Source organism: Pogoniulus pusillus, chromosome 21 (genome assembly GCF_015220805.1).
Source record: "Pogoniulus pusillus isolate bPogPus1 chromosome 21, bPogPus1.pri, whole genome shotgun sequence".
NCBI classification, from domain to species: domain Eukaryota; kingdom Metazoa; phylum Chordata; class Aves; order Piciformes; family Lybiidae; genus Pogoniulus; species Pogoniulus pusillus.
In genome coordinates, this window is record NC_087284.1 from 17,704,351 (window position 1) to 17,728,908 (window position 24,558).

Genomic DNA, 24,558 nt, shown 5'->3' on the forward strand with positions numbered 1-24,558 from the left:
ATGAACACAGAGCAGGTGGAAGATAAGCAGGCTTTTGAACACATATTTTTATTCAGATCAGCTTCTATATTGAACTGAAAAGTTTGTGCATCTAAAACTTCAGTTTAACTGCTGTAATATCATTTAGTTTATTGAGATTGTTTTTATGCTGCTATGCTTAGAGGGTCCTGCTGTGTTTAACTCCTTAAGTCATCACAGCTACAATAGCTCATTGCAGAATCATTCCTGAAGCAGGATTGCATCAGAGATACCTATTCTTCGTTGTAGCCTCAGTAGAAAACAAAACAAGAATCTCAAGAAAAGGAAATTTGGAAGCTTATTTTTGTTGTTTTATTTTTTCTCGTGGTTGTTCTGTTTGTTGACACTGTCTGTAGATAAATACAATGCTTTCATATCATGATAGTAATAGACACTACGCTTGGCGTGATGTGTAATTAATTCCCTTCATTTGTTTGCATTGTGGCTCCAGTGAAATAGATTAGATTTGTCTCCTCATTTTACATCACAATGTCAAAAGGAAGATGTGACACCTGTAATGCTCAGTGAAGGAAGGAGAATCAAAAGTAAACCTTAGTGCTGATTGCTTTCACAAAACTGATTAATTTCATAAGGGAAACGACAACCTTTATATTTGACAACATTGCCACTGGAAATGGGACTTTACTATGATGCTGTTTTCTCTGAGTACAATATGAAAGAAAGCAAGTTCTAGAGAAACTGAGACTGGAACTGTCAACAGGGTTAAGAAATTCTGCTGATCAAAATGACAGCAAGTGGAAAAAGCAATGTTTTTATGTCGTGTCTGAACAAAACATTGTTTCCATCTATTTAACAAAAATAAAAAGAGGAGGAGGTGGTAGTTTTCCTGTTAGTCTTTAAGGTACATCTGCTCTTCCTTTGTTGGGCCAGAACCTGAGTTCTGAGCTTGTGAGGAATTAATCACCCCTACATTGATTTCTTTTGGTTGTTATGGAAACCCCCCAGGTTCTTGGGCAGAGAGGAGGAATAATGCCTTCAGTTCATTTTCTGTTCTGCGTGCAACAATCCACTGAGAATGAGTGGACAAAAGGGTCGCATGAGCTTGGAAACTCTTCCTGAAGCACCCCATCACATTCAGGATTTAAGAGAGAGTGATTTGCCATTGGAATGGGCTGCCCAGGGAAGTGGGGGAGTCACTGTCCCTGGAGGTATTCAAGAAAAGACTGGATGAGGCACTTAGTGCCATGGTCTAGTTGAGTGGCTAGGGCTGGGTGCTAGGTTGGACTGGCAGATCTTGGAGGTCTTTTCCAACCTGGTTAATTCTATGATTCTCTATCAGAAACCATCCAGATTTTAATTGCCTCTGAAGAGATACCTTTACCGTGTTGCTTGCTATTTACTATCATTCAAGAAGCAAGGCGATGGCTGCAGAGCTTTACAACAAGCCCTGGACCACGGCACAGAGGATCATTTCAGTTAGCTTATCCGAGTCTAATGTGGAAAGAAAATTTCCACTTAAGAATTTCAAGCCTTATTTTCTCTCTTTCAGTCTGTAGGGTACAGAGTTGCATTTAGTGCTTTTTAGTTCTGAAAGATTCACTATATGCCCTCAAATGTTGTCAGTTAAAGACTTACATGGTATTTTCAACAGTTTAAAGAGCCCAGTTCTTTGAATCACTCTAGGTGAGGTCACATATGTGGGGACTAACCGTTGGTCTTACCACAAGATAGTTTTGGTCTGTCTGTGCAGGGAAGGTTTAAGATTAGAATTGAGCAAAACCACTAAGGAAAAAAAAATCTATATCAAAGATCTGTGAAATCTTGTTCTTTAATCCAGCTGTAAAACAGTGTGGATTTTGAGTTGCTGCCTGTGGTTTAAAGGAATGCAACTCATTTTCTTTTCAAAGCATTAGAAGAGAAGAATGGCTATTAGAAGCAGCAATCACTTCAGTGTTGTTCTTGAGTGAAACTGTAATTGAGAGCTTTAAAGTACAAGAGTTTCGTAGGTATGTATTTCCTAACAGTTAAGCAGTTCTATTTTTCTCTCACTTCACATTATTTTGCCTCAGAACTCTGCAATGCTTTAGCAAAAGAAGGAATTTGAAACACAGAGCATTTCAAACTAGTGGCTTGAAAACAAAGCGATCTCTGAGAGCGCTTTCGTAGTGGTGTTGCTCTTCATGTCCAGTAGATGTTGCTGTACATGCAGGAACCAGGAGATTATCTCACTATAAAGTTCTACGTCTGCACTTAACTCAGTGTTTGAAATGGGTTTTCAGTACAATTTGCCATATTCTCATTAGGCTACACAGAAAGCTAGACCTGCAAACAGGAAGACTATTAGTCAAACCATGTTTTTCTTCAACTGTTGTAACTGTCTCATGCAATGTGTACTCGTGCTCCTGGCTTTGCAAAGAAGTGAGCTGTCCATGAAGATGCTGCTGCTTTTGCAAAGTGCCTTTTACAGTTAGCTGAATTATTTGTCCTTCTCTAGGCAGCTTCCATGCTGATAAAAACAATGAGTTTCTTCACAATAAACTTGATGCACAGTTGGGCTATATATGAATCACAGAATCATCACAGTATCACCAAGGTTGGAAGAGACCTCATAGATCATCAAGGCCAACCCTTTCCACAGGGCTCAAGGCTAGACCATGGCACCAAATGCCACGTCCAATCCTGCCTTGAACAGCTCTGGGGACGGCGACTCCACCACCTCCCCGGGCAGCCCATTCCAGTGTCCAATGACTCTCTCAGTGCAGAACTTTCTCCTCACCTCCAGCCTAAATCTCCCCTGGCGTAGCCTGAGGCTGTATCCTCTCGTTCTGGTGCTGGCCACCTGAGAGAAGAGAGCAATGTCATAGAATCAAGCAGGTTGGAAGAGACCTCCAAGATCAGCCAGTCCAACCTAGCACCCAGCCCTAGCCACTCAACTAGACTGTGGCACTAAGTGCCTCAGCCAGGCTTTTCTTGAACACTTCCTAACACTGCAGTGAAAGAAATTTGACTTCATGGACTTCGTATTGTTAGAGGTACTGTTATGCTTATCTCTGTCTTTAATACACATAGTTCCTCAGAGTTAACCATTTTTTGCCCTGACCTGCAGGAATTGTAGTTTACTGGTATCTTCAGCCCTTGCTTATTTAGGTGTCGTGAGTTACTTTGTGTAATTGCATCATGAACTCACTGGTTTTCGTTTCTTCACTTTCAAACCCCCCTTTTTCACAATAATTTTAGTGGTGGTTATGAGATACTTACACTTTCCAATGTTCTCATTTTCACAAGACTGCTGAAAAATCTGGCCAAATGGAAAGATCAAAGAAGAATGCAAGGCAAAGACAAAACGATTTCAAGGTAAGTTTTGTGGGGGAAACTTTGATTTCTTTCAGCTGTGCTTCATAGCAACATACTTTACTGTCACCACCTTAAATACCAGATTTCTTAGATCATCTTTGTGTCTTTATACCTCCTCCTTCTTCTCTTTCTACATGTGAGGCTACTCCATATCAATACTCATACATCCTTTTCAAGCTATTGTGTTATAGCAAGTACATGGCTACTTGAGTACAGCAATGGAGCTTTTCACTTTTTGGTTTTTAACTTTACCCCTTCTTCTGATGCAGAAAATGATTCAGGAAGTGATGCACTCTCTGGTGAAACTTATCCGTGGAGCTTTGCTTCCCTCCAGCCTCAGAGAAGGAGAATCAAGAGAATATGGTGGCTGGGAGATGAAATCAGAACTTTCTGGCCAGTGGCTAACTCATGTTATCCAGACAGTGAGGTAAATGGATCTGTGGGCCTACAAAGTGATGCTGTTCCTGGAATGTCTGTGTGCTTTCAGACAAATTGTTCATTGCATTGAATACCCTGAGCAGTGAGGAATTGAACATGTTCAAAAGCAGGGTTACAAAAAAAGAAACTTAGGGGAGGTTTAGGATTCTGTGTGCAAGTGTAATTAATAAACCTGTATTTGCCAGTTTCTGGGTTAAGTAATGCATTGTCTCTGACTGGGGTAATCAATTCTCAAAGATAAACTGAACTGCTGTATTCACATGCAGAAACACATGTCCAAAAAGAATCAATAAAGTTTTGTCAGCTTAAAAACACTGTAGATTCACACTTGAGTCTATTTGCTTTCCAGGCTTAGTTCTGAGTCTCTTACTGCACTTGAGATACCCAATGATATGCTTCAGATCATCCAGGATCTTATTTTGGACCTTCGTGTACGTTGCATCATGGTGACCTTACAGCACACAGCTGAAGGTAAGAGAAGGCTGCAGATTTCCTTGCTTAGGGTTGAGGTTTTTTTACCTCTGGTGATGTCAAAACATGTTCTGGAAGGTAACCATGTTTGTTAGATATTATAATGGCAGGAGACTCCTGAGTTCTATGATATCTCACTGGCATTACTCAAGTATTTCACTTTCCTGACAGAAATGTGTTATGAGTTGTCTCTTCCCTTAGCCTAATGAATACAGGAGTTTAGATCTGTTTCCTTTGCACTGAGACAGTTGATTTCTCTCCTGATGCATCTTTCCCATATTGGAAATGTAATTTGATTGCTTTTTTGAGTTCTTGTCTCTTTAGCTTTTCTTCACTTAGTGCAATTGACATCAGTTATGTATCTATATATATATATATATATTTCAGTTGGTGGATGAAAATATTTGTTTCATTTAATTATGACCTGAGGCTGATCCCATTGGACTGACTGCACTCTCTCTAGGAGTTGGTTCTTCAGACATCCTATCTGCCTCAAAGGAAGAGTCCAGCTCCAAACCAGTTTGCTGACACTTTGCTCACTAAATCACTCAGCTTTCCACCTAAACTTCTCCAGTGCATTCCAAAAAGCTCTGATACGTGGTTAACGCTGAAGCTCTCAGCCAGAGTCTGCTGTCCTCCTACTTTTTCCTACTCATCACATCCTAGTGATAGCCCAGAGTTCTGTTCAGACCCAGATTGTCCTGATTGCTGGCCACAGACAGTCTGTGAAGGAGAAACTCTTGTGGTAGTCCATGCCTTAGGTTTTGATACAACCAGATTTACCATCTATGAACGATTTTCACTTTGCCCTGAATATCTTTATTCATACTTTCGTGTCTTGAGTTGGGATATCAGATCCCTTACGATGCCGGTATGTTATACTGACTGGGTAGCATCTCTCCCCTTCATCTAGCTGATATCAGCAGTCTCCCTTGGCTGCTCCTTCCATCACCTCTCAGTAAAGCAGTTCCACGAAACGACTGTAGGATCAAACAGAGGAGTAGAGACACCTGCCTGTGTGATGACTCCCATTCCATATTGTTGCCCTGTGTGCCTTATTTATTTCCTGGATAAACAGAAGTGCCTGTGTTGAATGTGTTTGGAAAGCTTTTCTGGACATGGCTGGATTAAATTTGCCCTTGGAGAAGCTTCTTTTTAGGGACCAGTGAAAGAATGGATATTCTCATGAATCTCAGCTCTAGTTATATTTGTAATATATGAGTCCTCCTGCCAGTGAATCTCACTTCTAGATTCTCTCTGAAATACCTTGGCATAGTCTATTGGTAGAAAATTCAATCTCATCTCTTGCAGCATGTTGTAAGTTGGTAAAGGCCTTCTGATCATTTGAAACTCTAATAAAGCCCTGTGTCATTAGCTGCTTAAACAGGGTAAATCTGCCCACACACAGAGGGTTGGGGTTTTTTGCTTATAATAAACACCATCTACTCATGTTGGCCTTGAGGAGCAGTCTGTGTTCTTTCCCTCTCATATGTGATCAGTGGTCAGAAAGGTCACAAAAGTCAGATTAAGTGAATGCTAGACTAGAGAGGGAGTTTACATCGATGTATGTGACAGGAATTTGATGAGCTGTGAAATACCAGAAAGAAATTTGGTTCTTTTGTATTGATATTAGCTCAGAATAGAATGCAAAAGAAGGCAGCCACAAAAGCATGTAAAGACTGATCAGCACAATGTAAACCTTGCACAAATATCAGTTGAATTTAAGTGGTTTGTTCAGCAGGGAAATGAACAGAATAATTCTGCACAATCCCTTAATACTTTCTCTCCTCACCAATCTATACTTCCATTAGATGTAGAATTAAAGGGCGTGACACTATAACCAGGCTAATTAAAGCACCAAGATAATGAGGATACCTTGCAGCACACATTAGTTACCCTCTTTCTTGGATTTTGGGGAGAGATGATAATTCACTGAAACTTGCTTATTGGAAAAGGAGTTTCATGATGTTCAGACAGTTCTGATGAGCAATTTGTGTGAAAAGCTACATCAAAACACCTCCAAACTGCACACAGTTCATCTTTGTTCTGTTTATAAGCTGATTAAGCCCCTAAGAAAGCAATGATCCATAGAGGAATTTAGTTTGCAGCATGTGAGCTTTGTGTTCACAGAATCATTCACTCTGGAAAGCATCTTAAAGATCATGGAACTCAACATTACCAAGTCCACTGCTAAACTGTGTGCCTCAGCACCGCATCTGCATAGCTTTTAAATCCCTCCAGGGATGGGGACTCCACCATTGCCTTGGGCAGCCTGTTCTAGGGCTTGACAACTCTTTTAGGGAAGAAATTGTTCCTCATGTCCAACCTAAACCACCTTCCAGCATAACTTGTCCTATCATTTGTTTCTTGGGAGAGAAGACTACCCCATATCTTATTCCAGCCTCTTTTCTGATAGCTGTAGAGAACCAAGAAGGTCTCTCCTCAGCCTTCCTTTCTCCAGACTGAACAACCCCTGATCCCTCAGCTGCTCCTCAGAAAACTTGTTCTCTAGACTCTTCACCAACCTTTTTTCTCCAGTCTCTGGACCTGCTCGAGCACTTCAAAGTCCTTCTTGTAGTGAGGGACCCAAAACTGAACACTTAGCTCCTCTTACTGTAAGTTGACAGCTTCTGGGTAGTGGAAGAGACTGTTTTGCTTACACCTTCAGGTGTATCTGCACCAGGATCCTTGACACCAAGTAGGCATTCTGTGCCTTTTATAGTTATTAGATATGAATGGCATGCTGTCCTTCCTGTCTTTGCTGAAATGTTAGACACTTTTTTCCTTCATTTTTAATTAAGAGACCTGACATCTTAAGTGTAGTATTTTATGTTGCCATGAAAAATTTACCAAACACAAACAAACCCCAAACCTTCACAAATATTCCTTTTAGTTTTAAGCTTTCCAGTAAAAGCTGTGCTTCATGCCATGTATCACAAGTCTGCTTCTCTACATGGTGTCACCAGCACACCATGTATGAGTTCCACTTTTAGTCAATTTGAGAATGCAGAAAGCTTTGAAGCTTTTAGTGCTAGTTGCTGGTGTGCCTAGTCATAGCAGTCCCAGTGTCTGTGGTTTATCTTTTCAAGTTCAAATCATTTTTAATAATGAAATTTAGTGTCTTTTCCCTGCCCCCCACAACTCCTCTCTTGCTCTCTCTTGCAGATATAAAGAGGTTAGCTGAAAAAGAAGACTGGGTAGTCGACAATGAAGGTTTGACATCATTGGTGGGTATACTTCTGGGTCTTGTAGGCACTTTCTTTTCAAGTGTGATGAAATTGGTTCCTGTATTCTCCAAAAACTCAATTACTTAGGACTTTGCCTTCTATTTGTCCCTAGTTTTATTGGTGTCCATAGTTTTATTAAAATATGAAAATACAGGAAGTTAAAAAACCCAAGAAACTGTTTGTTTAAATGGTTGCCAATAGCTCTCTTTACAGGTCCCATCACAAAACACAGTATTTGGGGCTTTTTCTTTTCTTCCTTCTACAAAACTTTTCTTTGTACTTCTTAAACTCTTGTACCTGAAGTGACCTAAAGTGTTAATGGCACTACCTGAACAGCAATATTTTCAAAGCTGCAGAATGGGGAGAAAGAGAAAAAGCCTAAATAAAAGCTTTTCAGATATATGCTAAATTAAAGAGGCAAAAATGAGTAAGAACTGGGCATCAGTTAAGAATGTGGTTTAGTGGTGGACTTGACAGTGCTGGTTTAACAGCTGGTCCAACCTTAATGATTCCTTCATCGAGGTATGTAGCATGACTTTCTGCATTAAGTAGGATTATTTCAGTGTCTCACTCTTACTGCTGCTGGCCTCTAGAATGATTTTGCTGGTATGATAATAATTTTCATTGTTAAACATCTCATTTTGGGGATGTTTTGCTGAAGTAAATAATTGCTGAGGTCAGAAGTTCAGCTGACATCAAAATGCTTCACAGCTTAGTATGTACACTACCATGGAATTGGTCTGTAGCTGTATAAATAGGTCACTTACATCTTATAATGAGAAACTGAACTGAAAAGCAACTAATTTAGGAGAGTGCCTACACACAAAACAACAAATGCCTTAAAACCAAATTCAGATAAATTAGTGAGATGCTTTCTGGAAATAAACAGCAATGAGTAATGCCTAAAACACAGCCAGCACCTTGTAGGTGTGACTTAAAAACAATCAGCGAAAGCAAAAAGGGTGCTGTGGGAGGGGGAGTTGCTTCATGTGTATTGTCTAAGAGAATGCTCCACAGACTTTCTTAGCTTTTCTTACTTGCTTCTAAAAATATGTGCTCGAAGTTGAGTAGGAGGGCATTAGACAATCACAATATACATATTGTAGGAAGGAGTGTTTTGGGGCTGGTTGTAGTATTACATCCTGGTTTACACTACTGGTCTTGGTTTCAGTTACCGCTGACTTGGGCAAGTCCCTTAGCTCTTCTGTTCTTCACTTCATTCATCTGAAACTGGAGGGAGGAGGAAGAATCTTCCACCACAGCTTTGTTTCCATATGGTTTTCCTGTATCTTAACTCATCTTTGTTTAAGAACTTGCTTAAGCCTTTCTTTTTTGTTTTTTTTCCATCTATTTTGAAGTCACCCACAGGTTGTTTGGGTACAGCACTTCCCTAGGTATCTTTGGAGGCTGTGGTCGAGACATGCAAGTTTTAGTAGTGGCATTTTACTGTGTTTTGTCATGCTATTTGTCCACTAAAGCAGACTTCATTTTGATCATGTCATTAGCAGAAATTTGGGGATATTTTAGGCTTAAGGTAGAAGCTGTATTTGAAGTTGTAGAAGGTGCTGTAGGAACAGGATCACAGGATATGTGGGGTTTGTGTTTGGTTTTTTTCCCCCCTCTCATTTGAAATTATATGGAAATGAAGGGCTGATTATGTGGCCTAAAAGCTTTTATACATGTGGTGAGCTCACCTTGAGCTCTGAAGCTGACAAGTGATTTGCTTTTCAGCCATCCCAGTTTGAACAGTGCATTATCCGTTCCCTGCAATCCCTGAAAACTGTGCTGGACTGCAAACCTGGAGAAGCCAGCGTAAGTTAGGAACTCTGCTTTTGTTTTCTTTCTCTTCATGTAAATTACTATTGGGTTTCAGAACAAGAGCCTTCAGAGCATGATGCAGGGCTCTAAATTCCCTCTTCCTTTTTTCTATGTACTCTTATCCCACTGCTATTAGCATTTAAAATTCGAATTGTGTTTCCCTTGTCCTAACAAAGTTGTGTTTGTCTGAGGCAGGCTGGACCTACCATTTAATCTTTAAAGCTGCCCATCTGAAAACAAAAAAACTACTACATGATTTTGAGATAGCACTGGATGTACATTTATTTACATGGGGAAGAAAGAGGAAGAGGGGATATTCCTAGGAGTTACTCTTTCACTCACTGTTGCACCCAGCTGCTTGTGAAACTTAAATTTGGCCTTTTTTCCCCCTCTGTAAACTTTATTCTAAATCAGGAATTATGATTGTCCCCATCTCCTTAGTATCTTGAGGCCTTGGTATTTTCTGTCAGGTTTCAGCAGACTAAGGGAGTTTGATGCTTATTACAGGGTGTTAGGGGTTGGAAGGGACCCAAGGAGATTGAGTCCAACCCACCTGCCAGAGCAGGACAATACTATAACACAGATCACAGAGGAACACATCCAGACAGAGTCCTGTTGCAGAGTCCTGTGGGTTGCTTCTCTCTCCTCAATTTGGATGCCTAGCTTGCCTAGATTCTGAAAGAAGTATTATTCAAAGACTCTGTAGCATGTGACAAATCCTTCTTTTTGTGGTACAAAGATCTTTGAACATCCTGACAACTTTTGCTGCAGTTCCATTAGCCAGCAATGATACATATCATATCTGCTAGGGTCTAGGATGTCTCCTTTTTAGTGTGGTATCTCCACATGCTTTTCAAGCTGTTTATTCTCTCTGCTCGTTTTACAGTGAGAAATAACTGAAGTTGAATCCTGAGAGAACACTGTATCCCAGCAGCCATTCCTGTAATTGTGTCACCTCTTTAGGGATAGGGTACTCCTCCATTCCTTGAGAATTAGGCCACGTGAAGGTGGTCTGCTGAAATAATGTGCTTGCATCCTCAGGTTTTCCAGCAGCAGAGAACACAGGAGGACGTGTGCCAGTTGAGCATTGGGATCATGCAGGTAACTTGAGTGCTTTGAAGTCTGAAATTGTGAACAGAAGCAACCAACAAATGTGTGCTCTGTGCTTTGCCCACCTCCCTAAAGATACCACAAGTTGATGACTCTGATATTCCTCTGATGCACTGTGGGATACTGAGACATGCTTGGCTTTGTGTAGAGGTTACTAGCTGAATCTGATAATATCAAACCCTTAGAGAGTAAGTGACATATTCAAGTGTTTTACTGATTGTGACTGTTCAGAGGTTGAGAGACAGTTGCATAGAATATAAAATTACAGAATCACAGAATTAACCAGGTTGGAAAAGGCCTTCAGGATACTCAAGTCCAACCTATCATCTAACAATTGTCAATTAACTAAACCATGGCACTAAGTGCCACATCCAGTCTGCTTTTAGACACCTCCAGTGATGGTGACTCCACCACCTCCCCAGGCAGCCCATTCCAATGCCAGTCACTCTTTCTGTCAAGAACTTCTTCCTAACATCCAGCCTAAACCTGCCCTGGCACAGTTTGAGGCTGTGTCCTCTTATTCTGTCACTGGGTGCCTGGGAGAAGAGGCCAACCTCCACCTCGCTACAACCTCCTTCCAGGTCATTGTAGACAGCAATGAGGTCTCCTCTGAGCCTCCTCCAGGCTAAATACCCCCAACTCTCTCAACTGCTCCTCACAGGGCTGTGCTCCAGCCCCCTCACCAGTCTTGTTGCCCTTCTCTGGACACGTTCCAGCACCTCAACATCTTTCTTAAATTGAGGGGCTCAGAGCTGGGCAGTGTGCTCAAGGTGTGGCCAGATCAGTGCTGAATACAGAGGCAGAAGGACTTCTCAGGTCCTGCTGGCTACACTATTCTTGATGCAGAAAATTTGCATGCAAAAAAATGTAACTACAATTAGTGAACATAGATAACATTTAAGATCAAAAAGGATATTGATGTTTGTTCTGCTTCTATTGGCTGTAGTTAAAAGTAAATACAAACATTTTATTTAGCTTTGGCAGTAACTTTAGGTTTTATTTTGTTTTCTAGGTCTTTATAGACTGTTTGGAACAGCTGAGCACCAAAACTGATGGTGATATTGATACAGCACAGTAAGTAAAATAAATAGGACCTGAAGTAGTAGCAGTGTTCTGAAATGGTGGGTGCAAGTCCCAGATGTTAGTGATGATGATGTGGTTTTAGCCCTTCTGCTGTTTCATTCTCCTTGTGAATACTTTTGCCTCTGGTTAGTGATGCTTTGAAATAAGAGCAGGTACTTCTAATGCCAAAGAATTGAGCACTACCATGTAGCATTGTGTAAGCTAATGAGTACTGTGCCGTTTTATTCAGTGTCAGGAGTGGATTTTGAGATGAACTTACATGGAGTGAGTTGTCACTAAGTAATGTCCAGTCATGAAGAAACAGCCCTTGCCTTTCTTCCATTCCATTTTGAACTTGTTTTGTTGGTATTTTAGCTAAATTCATAAAGGTTTATGTGATAATTGCTCATGATCCACTTGTTTTGGAGACCAAGCCAAGTCAGAGTAGCCTGAATTTCCAGGGGCACTCAGCATTTCTTTGTGAAAAGACAGAGACTTGGCAAATACTGGTACCTGCAATATGCATTAGGAAAGGGCACATTTACTGCGTCCCTAATGCCACTTTCTTTTACTATTTGGATGGCTGTGGCTGGATAGGTGTAAAAATAACATGGAATCTCTGGCAATCCAGGGAAATCAGAGAAAATGAAAATGCTTTGATCAGTGAAGATCTGCAGGTAGAATAGTGCCATCTGTGCACAGAGCTCCTGTATACTTTGTGGACATCTTGACTGAACCAGACATTGTGGACTGCTTTATTTTGTGTGAGTGAGCTTGAAGCAAGCTTCCATTCCAACTGTTTATTTGAGTTCACCGTGTATCCAGTAATCCAAAGTACTCTACTACTCACTTTTTAAACCCTATTCCTAGTCTTTCAGTTGATGTTTCATCTCCAGACTTGTTTGGGAGCATTCATGAAGACTCGAGTCTCTCCTCAGTAAGTTTGGTTTCTCTTCCTAGCAGCTGATGTGAAACTGGGTATTTCTCAAAGTTACAGGGACATGATCCTTCTATTGATTCAGTGCTTCAGGATTTTGTTTCTCTTTTTTAGAGTGCACTTCTGTATTTTAGAGGCATTTCCTAGATATATGTATATAAGCATAAGAAAATATAAGAGGGACATGGAACTGTTGGAGTGAGTCCACAGGAGGGCCACGAAGATAAGATGGTCAGAGGGCTGGAGCACCTCTGCCATGAGGACAGTCTATGAGAGTTGAGGCTCTTCAGCCTGGAGAAGAGAAGGCTTTAAGGAGACCTTATAGTGCCCTTCCAGTATCTGAAGGGGGCCTATAGGGAGGCTGGGGAGGGACTATTTACAAGGTCTTGCAGTGACAGGATGAGGGAGAATGGGTTTAAACTGGAAGAGAGGAGATTTAAACTAGATGTTAGGAGGGTGGCCAGCGCCAGAACGAGAGGACACAGCCTCAGGCTGTGCCAGAGGAGATTTAGGCTCGAGGTGAGGAGAAAGTTCTTCACTGAGAGAGTCATTGGATACTGGAATGGGCTGCCCAGGGAGGGTTGGACTGGATGATCTTGGGAGTCTCTTCCAACCTGGTTGATTCTATGCTTCTATGTTTTTATCAGCCTGTTTGAAATTATAAGGACTGATCTGACATTGATTACTTTTAAAAACCCATGAAGATGAATATATTCAGTAACTTAAATTTTCCACAGAAAATTACCAAGAATAAGGGTTTGTTTGGCTTCTTTTGGTTTGGTTTTCTTTGTACTTTCTTCTAGTCCAGTGGCAAATATAAAAAAAATGTAGTTAATGTGACTGTTCCCTGCAAGAAGTCTCTTGTGAAGTTAGTATTTCTTAACCACAGGTCCAAAATGTTGTCCAAAGCACATTTTTGTCCCGTTTACATGAGCAATAAACATTTCTATTGCAATGAGTGCCAAATCAAGCCACTTTTCTGGATTGCAGACTGTCATAATTAGTTCTTTTATTAATTTTATTCTTGCAACACATAGATTCTGGTCTTGATTGCTGGGAAATAACTTTATGTGGCCGTGGCCGTTTCCCATGTGCCATAGGTACAAATGTTTAAATAAAAGAGCAATCAACAATTTTAGGCAGTGTTTGGTTTCCATAGCACTGTATTTTTTTTTCTGTACATCCCAGAACATTTTAGTTCTTCCTTCCTGACTGAGTGGTGATAGCAAGGAGTGCAAGTGACCAGAGTAAGAGTTGTCACTGTACCTTTAAAATTCCCTGGGTTTTAATAGTCTGCAACCAAGTGAGTGTGGTTTAAAGCAGTATGCAACTGCATATATCAGTGCTAGTCATCAGACTGCTGGCATAAAAGCTGTCAGGAGTTGTCCTGGCTCTGAAAACCAACACCATTTCTAATCACACATGGACTCTTGTGATTAATTCACTGGCAAATAATTTGGTTATCAAAATATTTGCTGAGGTTGATTTTGAACTTCCATCTGAGGTAGAAAAATATCTTCCAACTGAAAGAAGGCTTGGGGAAGAAGGAAGACCAAATCCATTTAAATAGTAGTTGTGGATTGTCTGGTTATTTGTCCCATTGAGAACTAGACCTTGTTGCACCAAGATCTGGTGTCTCAGCTTCAGTATCCTTCTTATCATGGAAAAATCCCTGTAGAACAGAAATGAGTTATAAATGCTTAGTTGTTTTTTGTATATTATCTGCTGGAATTACATGATGTACTTCTGAGCCCTTCTGAACATTCAGGAATTATGTAATGAATGAGTGTATTCCTTCAGGACCTGTTTGGCTTCCTTGGTTTAAGCCAGCTTCAAGAGAAAGTGAAGATGATCTTCAGTTGATTCAATTGATGGTCATAGTTAATAGCATCTTTCTTGAAGGAAAGTAAAGGCCAGATAGAGCTTCCTGGAAAGCTGTCCAAACCTGATTTCAGTGCAGAAGTCTCAACCACAGTTCTGTATTAGTCATCCAGTGAATGCTCCAGATCCTGTAAGACAGAGCATTCACATTCAACCATCATGCCTGAAATCATGACATTCACTCAGTTCTTGGGAATCGATTGACAAAAATCTCTCTAAATTCTATTTTATCAGAGTTTTTTATCACAGTATCACCAAGGTTGGAAGAGACCTCACAGATCATCAAGTCCAACCCTTTACCACAGAGCTCAAGGCTAGACCATGGCACCAAGTGCCACGTCCAACCTTGCCTTGAACTGCCCCTGGGACGGTGACTCCAGCACCTCCCCAGAATCAATAAGCTCTGTGTTTACAGTATTGGGTATGCTGATGCTTCTTTTTTTCCTAACTGTTGCACTCTTTCTTCTCTTCAAACCCATTTTTAGGAGCAGAGGCTTTTAATTGCACTCAGTAACTGTCGCTACCTGGAGCGTCACACCTTCCTAAATATAGCTGAGCATTTTGAGAAGCATGGCTTTCAGGGGGTTGAAAAAATCATTCAAGTAAGTAATGAGAGCACTGGAAGGAGGGATCATTGCTTGAAGGAAACAGCTTTTCTTTTGTTTACTTCCTGTGAAAGAGTGGTGAAAGTGTTCAGATGACCACGGAGACTCTTGGGTGAGCCTCCTACAAATGAGTGGGGCTCCGAGCATCAACTGGAAACAACAACAGTGACATGGTTGTGTCTGTTCCTGTCAGGCTTGGATAGCTGCTACAGAAAATGTGACCTCTTCTTCAGGGCTTCAGTTCCAAAGCTTATCAGATTTCTTAGTAAGGCAGCTTAATGTCACTGTGCTTTCTCAATGCAGAGGATACAAGATTGATATCTCAGAAATACACTTGATAAATAGTTTCGCCTGGCAGTCAGCCTTACTGATAGCTGTTGTTCATAAACTAGTTCAGGGGTTTTTGTTGTAGTTTGGTTTGGTGGTTTTTTTTCCTTCAAAGAATGAAAATGTCAAAGTGGGTGTGAGTAGCTGTCTCATTTTCCTGTCTTTTTGTAAAGATTAATCATTTTTTATGAGAAATGCTGTGGCTTGATCCTTAGGACCATAAAGCTAGTTTATTTCCAGAAACATTTGTTGGTTGGAAGTAAAATGTTATCTTTTCCAGTACACAGTCTAGTATTTCCTTCTCAACTGATGCTCAGAGCATCCTCAGCCCCCTTCCGCCTCGGTGTTGTTTGAATTTCTGTGGCTGAAGTAATTCTGCTATGAGTTGCTTGGTTAGTAGGGTTCAAAAGTCACTCTGGGTATTGTCCTTTGCTGCTGAGACAGCGCAGAGTTGAGCTGGGTGCAGTTGGTGTTGTCTAGATAAGCAAATAAGGCATCTGCTATGTATATATTCAACTCTGTTTGATATGGCCACCTTGCAAGTGCTGCCATTTAAAGTTTATTAATACCAAGATTCCAATGTTGATGTCATAAATTAATTGCAAATCTGTTATAACCTTTTGAAAGTGCTGCCTGGAGCAGTAAGCATTGGGCATGGTAGCTAGGAGGATTTGGGATAATCAGATCATTTAACAGAGCAAGTTTGAAACACTTCATTTATTTGAAGGGAGGTTAGAAGCTTACAGAGGTTTAGAGGCTTGGTTGATTGGTTTTTTTTTTCTTCCCAGTTTTTAGTTCTGCCATAGAATCACAGAACAGTCTGGTTTGGAAGGAACCTTAAAGATCAGAGGAGGGCCACGAAAATGATCAGGGGCTTGAAACACCTCTGCTACGAAGACAGGCTGAGGGAGCTGGGGCTGTTTAGCCTGGAGAAGAGGAGCCTCCGAGTAGACCTAATAGCAGCCTTCCAGTACCTAAAGGGCCTGCAAGAAGGATGGAGAGATACTGTTTACAAATGCCTGTAGTGACAGAAGGACAGGCAATGGCTTCAAAGTAGAGAAGAGGAGATTTAGATTGGATGTTAGGAACAAGTTCTTTGCTGTGAGGGTAGTGGAACACTGGAACAGGTTGCCCAGGGAGGTGGCTGGAGCCCCATCCCTGGAGATATTCGAAGTCAGGCTCAACAGGGCTCTGGGCAACCTGATCTAGTTGGGGACGTCCCTGCTGACTGCAGAGGAGGTTGGACTAGATGACATTTGGAGGTCCCTTCCAACCCAGACCATTCTATGATCATCTAGTTCCAGTCTCTGCCACATAAACTTCTTTAAGTCTGGAATTGTTCAAAGTCAGTTTGTGTGAGGAACTTGGTCTAGTAGATGTCCTGCCCATGGAAGGGGGACTTGAACTAGATGATCTTGAAGGTCCTTTCCAACCCAAACCAGTCTATAGTTTTATGAAGTCCAGAGCAGATAATGAGAAATTGTGATACTACAATTGGTACATCTTAAGTTTTATATGAAAATCTTCATAATAAAGTGAAAACTACTGTGGGCATATTTCAGTTGTCTACTTGGTGCAAGATCAAGACCTGCTGACACACACAGGTAAAGATGCCATTAGACATACAGAGTGATCTACCTTCTCTGGCACTCCTTGTGCTTAGTCCAGAAATGCCTTTTTTCCTGAGAACAACCAAAAGAAAACAACTTCTGCTTGGTAGAATGTAGAAATAATATGGAATTTCCTAAGTTCTTATATATGTAATTTTGAAGTGAAATATAATTGCCACTCTTCACCAAAAATTAAAGAAGACATGAAATCATTTTTTTTTTTCTGGGGGGAGCTGATTTAATTCCTGTAGTTACTGACTCTTTATTCTGTTATCTTTTTGGTCTTTTAGGTTAGTATGGAATCTTTGAAAGAGCTGGATCAAAGACTGTTTGAGATGTACATTGAATTCAAGGCAGATCCAATCGTTGGGTCATTAGAACCTGGCATTTATGCAGGATATTTTGATTGGAAAGATTGCCTCGTTCCAGCAGGTAAATATCTGCTTATTAAACTCTGAAATTATTTTAACAGTGATTGATAGGAGCTAAAATATACTGTACAATTAAAAACTTTTTTCTCAGATGTGTGTTCAACTTTTGACAAGTCCTCATTATAAGTTCTTTCTCACAGGCTTTACTTAATTCCTAAATCATTTTTCAGATGCCCCCAAATGATTAAAGCAGCTTTTATCATTGATAATCTCTTTAATACTTGTTTTTTGTGATTATTTTGCTTCATTGCTTATATATAATAGGAGGTATTCTAAAAGACATTCTGGCTGTTTGCTTATGAAATTCATTGGGATTGTTTGGGATAGGTTTTTTTTTTCCTTTCCCAGTGAATCTGGCTACTATTGTAATAGATGTAATTACAGTTCTGAAAAGTAACATGATGAGAAAATGAATGTTGTAAGAATAGTTCAGCAAAGAACATTCAACCCTTGGAGAAGGGCAGCTATAAGTTAAGATGACTGAGGTGTTAGTCATTATTTAGATGCTTTAAGTAAGCATAATATGAATGAGGTTTTTTAAGTGATGAATACTGTGTGCATCAGAACATTCAGGTCCTTTTGACTGTCTAATTTGTCATATCTAAAACTAATCCATCTAAATCCTGTAGCAAATGAGTGCCTGGTTAATACCGAGTATGCAGTAGTGAAAAACACGGCATTTTGAAGGGGATCTTAGAATCATAGAATGGTCTAGGTTGGAAGGGAACCTCGAGGATCATCCAGCTCCAACCTCCTGCCATAGGCAGGGACACCCCTCACTAGAGCAGGTTGCTCAAGGCCTCATCCAACCTCACCTCAAACACCTCCAGGGAGGAAGCAGCCACAACCTCCCTGGGCAACCTGTGCCAGTGTCTCACCACCCTCACTGTAAAGAACTTTCTCCTAACATTTACTCTAAATCTCCCCTCTTCCAGTTTAAACCCATTCCCCCTCGTCCTGTCATTACAAGACCTTGTAAATAGTCCCTCCCCAGCCTCCCTGTAGGCCCCCTTCAGATACTGGAAGGCTACTACAAGGTCTCTTCAAATCCTTCTCCAGACTGAAGAGCCCCAACTCTCATAGCCTGTCCTCATGGCAGAGCTGCTCCAGCCCTCTGAGCATCTTCGTGGCCCTCCTGTGGACTCACTCCAACAGTTCCATGTCCCTCTTGTGTTGGGGGCTCCAGAACTGTACACAGTACTCCAGATGGGGTCTGACAAGAGCAGAGTCAAGGGCGAGAATCCCCTGCCTTGCCCTGCTGGCCACACTCCTCTTGATGCAGCACAGGACACAATTGGCTGTCTGATCTTGTCTTAATTTGAGGTGAATCAGTGATTAACATAACAACATGTACTATGTTGATTGCTTTATAGAGTTGGCTATTGCAAAATGATATATCATTCACAGGGAAAAGGAAGAATGAGAAGAGCTGTAATAAAGGAGTGGGTCCAAAGAATAAATCAGAGCAAAAATAGGCAACTTGAATGTGGAGCAAGCTTTGAAAAATACCTAATATTAGAGTAAAACTTTAAATAGAATCATAGAATCAGCCAGGTTGGAAGAGACCTCCAAGATCATCCAGTCCAACCTAGCACCCAGCCCTATCTAGTCACCATGGTCAAAGCCTGTGCTCTGCTCACTTGGCCAACTGTCCTGTAGCTATCAGATATTTCTTTAGGCATATGTTTTTTGTTACACTTTTAAATAGAAGGAAGGACAAATTGTTTTGCATGGGGCAACTTTTAATTTAATCTCTGTGCCAAAACTTTTATTATTCAGTTTTTCAACATACCTGCCCTTTGCAAGAGGAAAGCTCTAAATGTCAGGCAGAACTTGAGCAGGATGTTATTAAACGTTTGCCCCTTGATTTTGATCCGAGGTGTGACTGCTGGTGTTAGAAGGCAGTGTTATTAACTTAATTAGGTTTATTGTTAATAAATAACTTTAATTTACATTTTAATTTTGACAATGACTTCGGAGTCTTGATAATAAAAGACTTGAATGTGCAGCAGCAAGGAAATCTAGTTTGGTTCACTTTTTCTTGTCTGAAACTGTTCTGAAGGGACATTGTAGCCAGGTGGGGGGTGGCCTCTTCTCCCAGGCAACCAGCAACAGAACAAGGGGACACAGTCTCAAGTTGTTCCAGGGGAAGTATAGGCTGGATGTTAGGAGGAAGTTCTTCCCAGAGAGAGTGATTGGCATTGGAATGGGCTGCCCAGGGAGGTGGTGGAGGCACCGTCCCTGGAGGTGTTCAGGAAAAGCCTGGCTGAGGCACTTAGTGCCATGGTCTAGTTGAGTGGCTAGGGCTGGGTGCTAGATTGGACTGGCTGATCTTGGAGGTCTCTTCCAACCTGGTTGATTCTATGATTCTAATTTAATCTATGTTATTAACAGAATTAAGAGAGCTGAAAGGGATAATGGGAAGCAGAATGCTCATCAGTTGCCAAGTATGTTTTTTGTGTGTGCTGGTCAATCTGCTAGTTCAGCCTACAAAATGGTTTTGTGTGTGTTTGTTCCTTCTTCTCTCAGTAGTAGGTCGTGTTGACTTGTAGTTCTTTTTGAAATGCATGTATTTTGTTTTGGACACTTGACAAAATCAGGCTCTCTGACCTCTCCTGGGTCACAAACCTATACTCTTTTGGAGGGTGAACAGAAGTGGTTGTGGTACTCTGAATCTATGTAGAAAATACTCCTCTGGATTGAAAGTTGGGCCATGCAAGCACAAAGCAGAATCACAGAATCAGTCGGGTTTGGATTGGAAGGGATCTTCAAGATCATGCAGTTCCAAGTCCCCTGTTGTGGCAAGGACATTTGCTAGACCAGGTGGCTCAAGGCCCCATGTAACTTGGCTTTGAACACTTCCAGGCTTGGAGCTTCCACAGCTTCTTTGGGCAGCCCGTTCCAGTGCCTTACTACCGGAACAAGTGGATGCAGTATGTGAATGTTCAACCTTTTAGATGATTAATGTGAGCATTTGTGTGCAAGTATCAAATTATTTTTAGCAATATCACAAGTCCCTTGTGGCCAGAAAGGCCAATGGGATCCTGGGGTGAAGGGAGGTTGTAGCCAGGTGGGGGTTGGTCTCTTCTCCCAGGCAACCAGCAACAGAACAAGGGGACACAGTCTCAAGTTGTGCCGGGGGAGGTCTAGGCTGGATGTTAGGAGGAAGTTCTTGCCAGAGAGAGTGATTGGCATTGGAATGGGCTGCCCAGGGAGGTGGTGGAGTCACTGTCCCCAGAGGTGTTCAAGAAAAGCCTGGATGAGGCACTTAGTGCCATGGTCTGGTTGAGTGGATAGGGCTGGGTGCTAGGTTGGACTGCCTGATCTTGGAGGTCTCTCAATCTCTGGTTGATTCTATGATTCTATGATACCAGTACTAGGCTGAAGTGTTAGTATTAGTTTTACAAGACTGTGGTATTCTTGGTAGCATCACAGAATCATGGAATAGAATCAACAAGGTTGGAAGAGACCTCCAAGATCATCCAGTCCAACCAGTCCAGTCAACTAGACCATGGCATTAGGGTCTCTTCCAACCTGGGTGATTCTATGATTCCATGAAAACTCACAGCACACTGAGTTGCAGGAGCTGGTCTAGCAAACTTAAAGTACATATCTTCTGCTCAGCTCGTTGTGTCAGATGTGGAGTTGTATGTTTTTGCAGTATTTCAAGTTTCCTGTTGCATTGAAAGCTTCAGGTGATTTCACACTTCTGGCTGAAAGCTGATTGTTTGTGCTTTATGTCTATTCATTCTGCACTTGGCATAAATTGAATATCACAGAGTTAAATCTCTCTTCTCATTTGGCATGTTAAGGGGGCATTGTTTGGAACATTTCAAATGCATCAAATGCCGCTCTTAGAGTAAAAGATTAAGCATGTCAGATCGACTAAATCAGGTTTGATTTACTTGTCACATTCTCTTATCTCTTAGTTGTCTAATTTAAAAAACCCAATAAAAAACCATATGATGGCAACAGCCTGATGAAAAGGGACTCAGCAGTTAAAAATGAACTCTCAAAAGGCATATTTAATTTGTAGTTACACAGTGACATACTTGTCAACCCTAACTTTTCTTCTCTTGTTTAATCTGGGGCACCAGCACCCTGCTTACATGCAAGATGACAAGTGCATTTACATCTTAAAAACATTTGGATTTAGTAGAGATATTCTTTTTATATATATTATTATTATTATTGAGATATAGGCAATTACTTTTTGACTGAAATGTTCAAAATAGTTTGGTTTGAAATCCTTGTAACCCTTTAGATTTCTTCTAACACTTCAGATGTCTGACTGCAGAGTTATCTTGCCAGGTGTAGATGATTTTGAACTCCCAACAGATCTGAAACTGTTGATGTCTTGTGTTTAGGAATTGTCTGTGTCTTTTATCATAGAGTCACAGGACTGGTTTGAGTTGGAAGAGGCATTTACAGGTCATCTACTCCAACACCTCTTCAGTCAGCAGGGACATCTTCAGCTATAGCAGGTTGCTCAGAGCCCCATCTGACCTAATCTGGAATGATTCCAGGGATGGGGCATCTACTGCCTCTTTGGATGACCTGGGTCAGTCTCTCACTGTGCTTAGTGTAAGCAGTTCCTTCCTTCTATCTACTATAAATCCCCCTCTTTCAGTTTGAAACCATCACCCCTTATCCCATCACAAAAGCCCTTGGCAGAAAGTCTTTCTCCATCTTTCTTATCAGTCTCTTTAAGCACCAAAAAGCCACATGAGGTTTCCCTGGAGATTTCTCTTCTCCAGGCTAACTATGGCTTGGCCTACTATGCTTTAGGAAGGCCAAACTCTGCTATTTTGCTGCAGGGCTGTACCATGCAGCTTGATCTTTCTATGTGAACAGGAAGAAAACAACCATGCTCTTGCAGTTCTGTTGCATGCAAGAAATAGATGCTATAATATTAAGGTGGGGGAAAATGTTCTGCATTGGCAAATAAAGTCACTAAAGGACTCCTGTATAAGCCTTAGTCCTCTATCTCAAATTATAAAGGATTGGAGTGTGTGATATGTAAATGGGAGCTCCCAAGTTACAGCTTAACCCTTTGTCTTGCTAAACACATCTGTATATTCATCCTGACCTCACTGCAAGCAGGATTGAGTACAATCATGCAGTACTTAAAGGATGGCCAAGGGATCAGACCCAAACAGCATGGATTTAGCGGGGGCAGGTCCTGCCTGACCAACCTGATCTCCTTTTATGACCAGGTGAATGATCAGAGGCTGGAAGGGACCTTGAAAGCTCATCCAGTCTAACCCACAAACCAGGATGGGATCACCTCTACCAGATTACACAGGAATGTGTCCAGGTGGGTTTTGAATACCTCCAGAGAGGGAGACTTCACAACCCTCCTGGGTAGCCTGTTCCAGGGTGCTCACACCCTCACAGTGAAAAAAAAATCCTCCTCATGTTTACATCAAGCTTCCTATGCCTCAGCTTCCACCCATTGCCCCTTGTCCTATGGTCAAGCATAGCACAATCATAGAATCAACCAGGTTGGAAGAGACCTCCAAGATCATCCAGTCCAACCTAGCACCCAGCCCTAGCCACTCAACCAGACCATGGCACTAAGTGCCTCAGCCAGGCTTTTCTTGAATATCTCTGGGGACAGTGACTCCACCACCTCCCTGGGCAGCCCATTCCAATGCCAATCACTCTCTCTGCCAACAACTTCCTCCTAACATCCAGCCTAGACCTCCCCTGGCACAACTTGAGACTGTGTCCCCTTGTTCTGTTGCTGGTTGCCTGGGAGAAGAGACCAACCCCCACCTGGCTACAACCTCCCTTCAGGTAGTTGTAGCCAGCAATGAGGTCCCCCCTGAACCTCCTTTTCTCCAAGCTGCACACCCCCAGCTCCCTCAGCCTCTCTCATAGGGTTTGTGTTCCAGGCCTTTCACCAGCTTCGTCGCCCATCTCTGGACACATACTGAATTCACGATGGAAGGGAGGTGACGACCAGACTTCTCCACTAATCCCTTGATACCTGCAGTAGTTAGGGATGCCATAATTATTAACACATTAAACAAAAAAACAGCAATAGCACTAAAATCTGCAAGATGAACCTTGCCACTGCACAGCCAAACTAACCGAGTCAGCAAGTAGCTGCTTGGTGCTTCTGCAACACTTTTAGCTCAGGACTGTGCCTAGTTTTAAGTTGAGAATTGCAGTGTAATGAAGACTCTCACTTTTCTATGCAAACTTTCTATGCAGTATTCAGCTGGGAGCATATTCTTTTCTGTGGCCAAGTTATCAAGCCCTTGACCTCTTAGTTTTTAAGTGGGAAAATATGGTAAGACTTCGAAGGGTGCAGCAGATCCAGTGTAATAAAAAGCTTTTTGTTAGCTTACACGATGAACAGCAATTCAGATTTAATGAAACACTTAAACTTTATTGATGTGTGGGTGAAATTATGGCATTGGACTTGATCAGTGCCTGAAATAATTCAAAATATTAAAAGCCTTTACTTTGAACTGTGAAAAAAAACACATATATATAAAATCTGAAGTTTTCCAGTTATTGTGGGTCACTCCTGAGTCCAGATAGCTTCCAAATGTTGATTTTTGGACTCTATTGTTTGAGTCGTGCAAAGACATTCTTCATTTTCAAATCTCTGCCCTGTTTAAAATGCTGTTAAGGATTCAGTGAAACTTGGAAGGGGGAAATAATGAAATAGTAACACTGGAAGCTGATATAAGTTCTCACCTTTTCAGGCTGGATGTTAGGAGGAAGTTCTGCACAGAGAGAGTGATTTCCCATTGGAATGGGCTGCCCAGGGAGGTGGTGGAGGCACCATCCCTGGAGGTCTTCAAGAAGAGACTGGATGAGGCACTTGCTACCATGGTCTAGTTGACTGGATAGGGCTGGGGGATAGGTTGGACTGGATGATCTTGGAGGTCTCTTCCAACCTGGTTGATTCTATGATTCTGTGAACATAACCAGACACTGAAATCTTCAGTGTCTGTAGAGAGGGGTAGAGTTAGATTGGAGGTTAGGAAGCTCTTAACTAAGAGTGTGGTGGAACATGGAAACAAGTTGCCCAGAGAGGTGGTGGAAGCCCTGTCCCTGGAAACATTCAAGGTCAGGCTTGCTAAGGCTCTGAGCAACATGATTTAGTCAGGGACATTGTCCCTGCTGACTGCAGTGGGGTTAGACTAGATGACCTTTAAAGGTCTCTTCTCCCAACCCAGTGCATTCTACGATTCTATATTGTGCCAAATACTTTTCTCTCTGAAACTGTTCTCTGTTGGATTGGTCAGCTCCAGTTTTCTCACTTCTTACAAGAATGCTGCTTGAGTGACA

At 41.6% G+C, this 24,558-nt stretch overlaps 1 protein-coding gene across 2 annotated transcripts in view; it reads left to right on the top strand.

The window, feature by feature from the left end:
• EXOC2 (exocyst complex component 2) overlaps window positions 1-24,558 on the top strand; it is a 120,893-nt gene that overhangs the window by 66,467 nt on the left and 29,868 nt on the right. For both annotated transcript variants that reach the window (XM_064161105.1, XM_064161106.1), the window contains exons 14-23: window positions 3,265-3,333; window positions 3,603-3,760; window positions 4,121-4,242; window positions 7,408-7,469; window positions 9,201-9,281; window positions 10,329-10,388; window positions 11,410-11,471; window positions 12,330-12,396; window positions 14,763-14,879; window positions 17,110-17,251. In XM_064161105.1, the coding sequence (XP_064017175.1) occupies window positions 3,265-3,333; window positions 3,603-3,760; window positions 4,121-4,242; window positions 7,408-7,469; window positions 9,201-9,281; window positions 10,329-10,388; window positions 11,410-11,471; window positions 12,330-12,396; window positions 14,763-14,879; window positions 17,110-17,251 (940 nt within the window). The remainder of the gene's footprint in view (window positions 1-3,264; window positions 3,334-3,602; window positions 3,761-4,120; window positions 4,243-7,407; window positions 7,470-9,200; window positions 9,282-10,328; window positions 10,389-11,409; window positions 11,472-12,329; window positions 12,397-14,762; window positions 14,880-17,109; window positions 17,252-24,558) is intronic.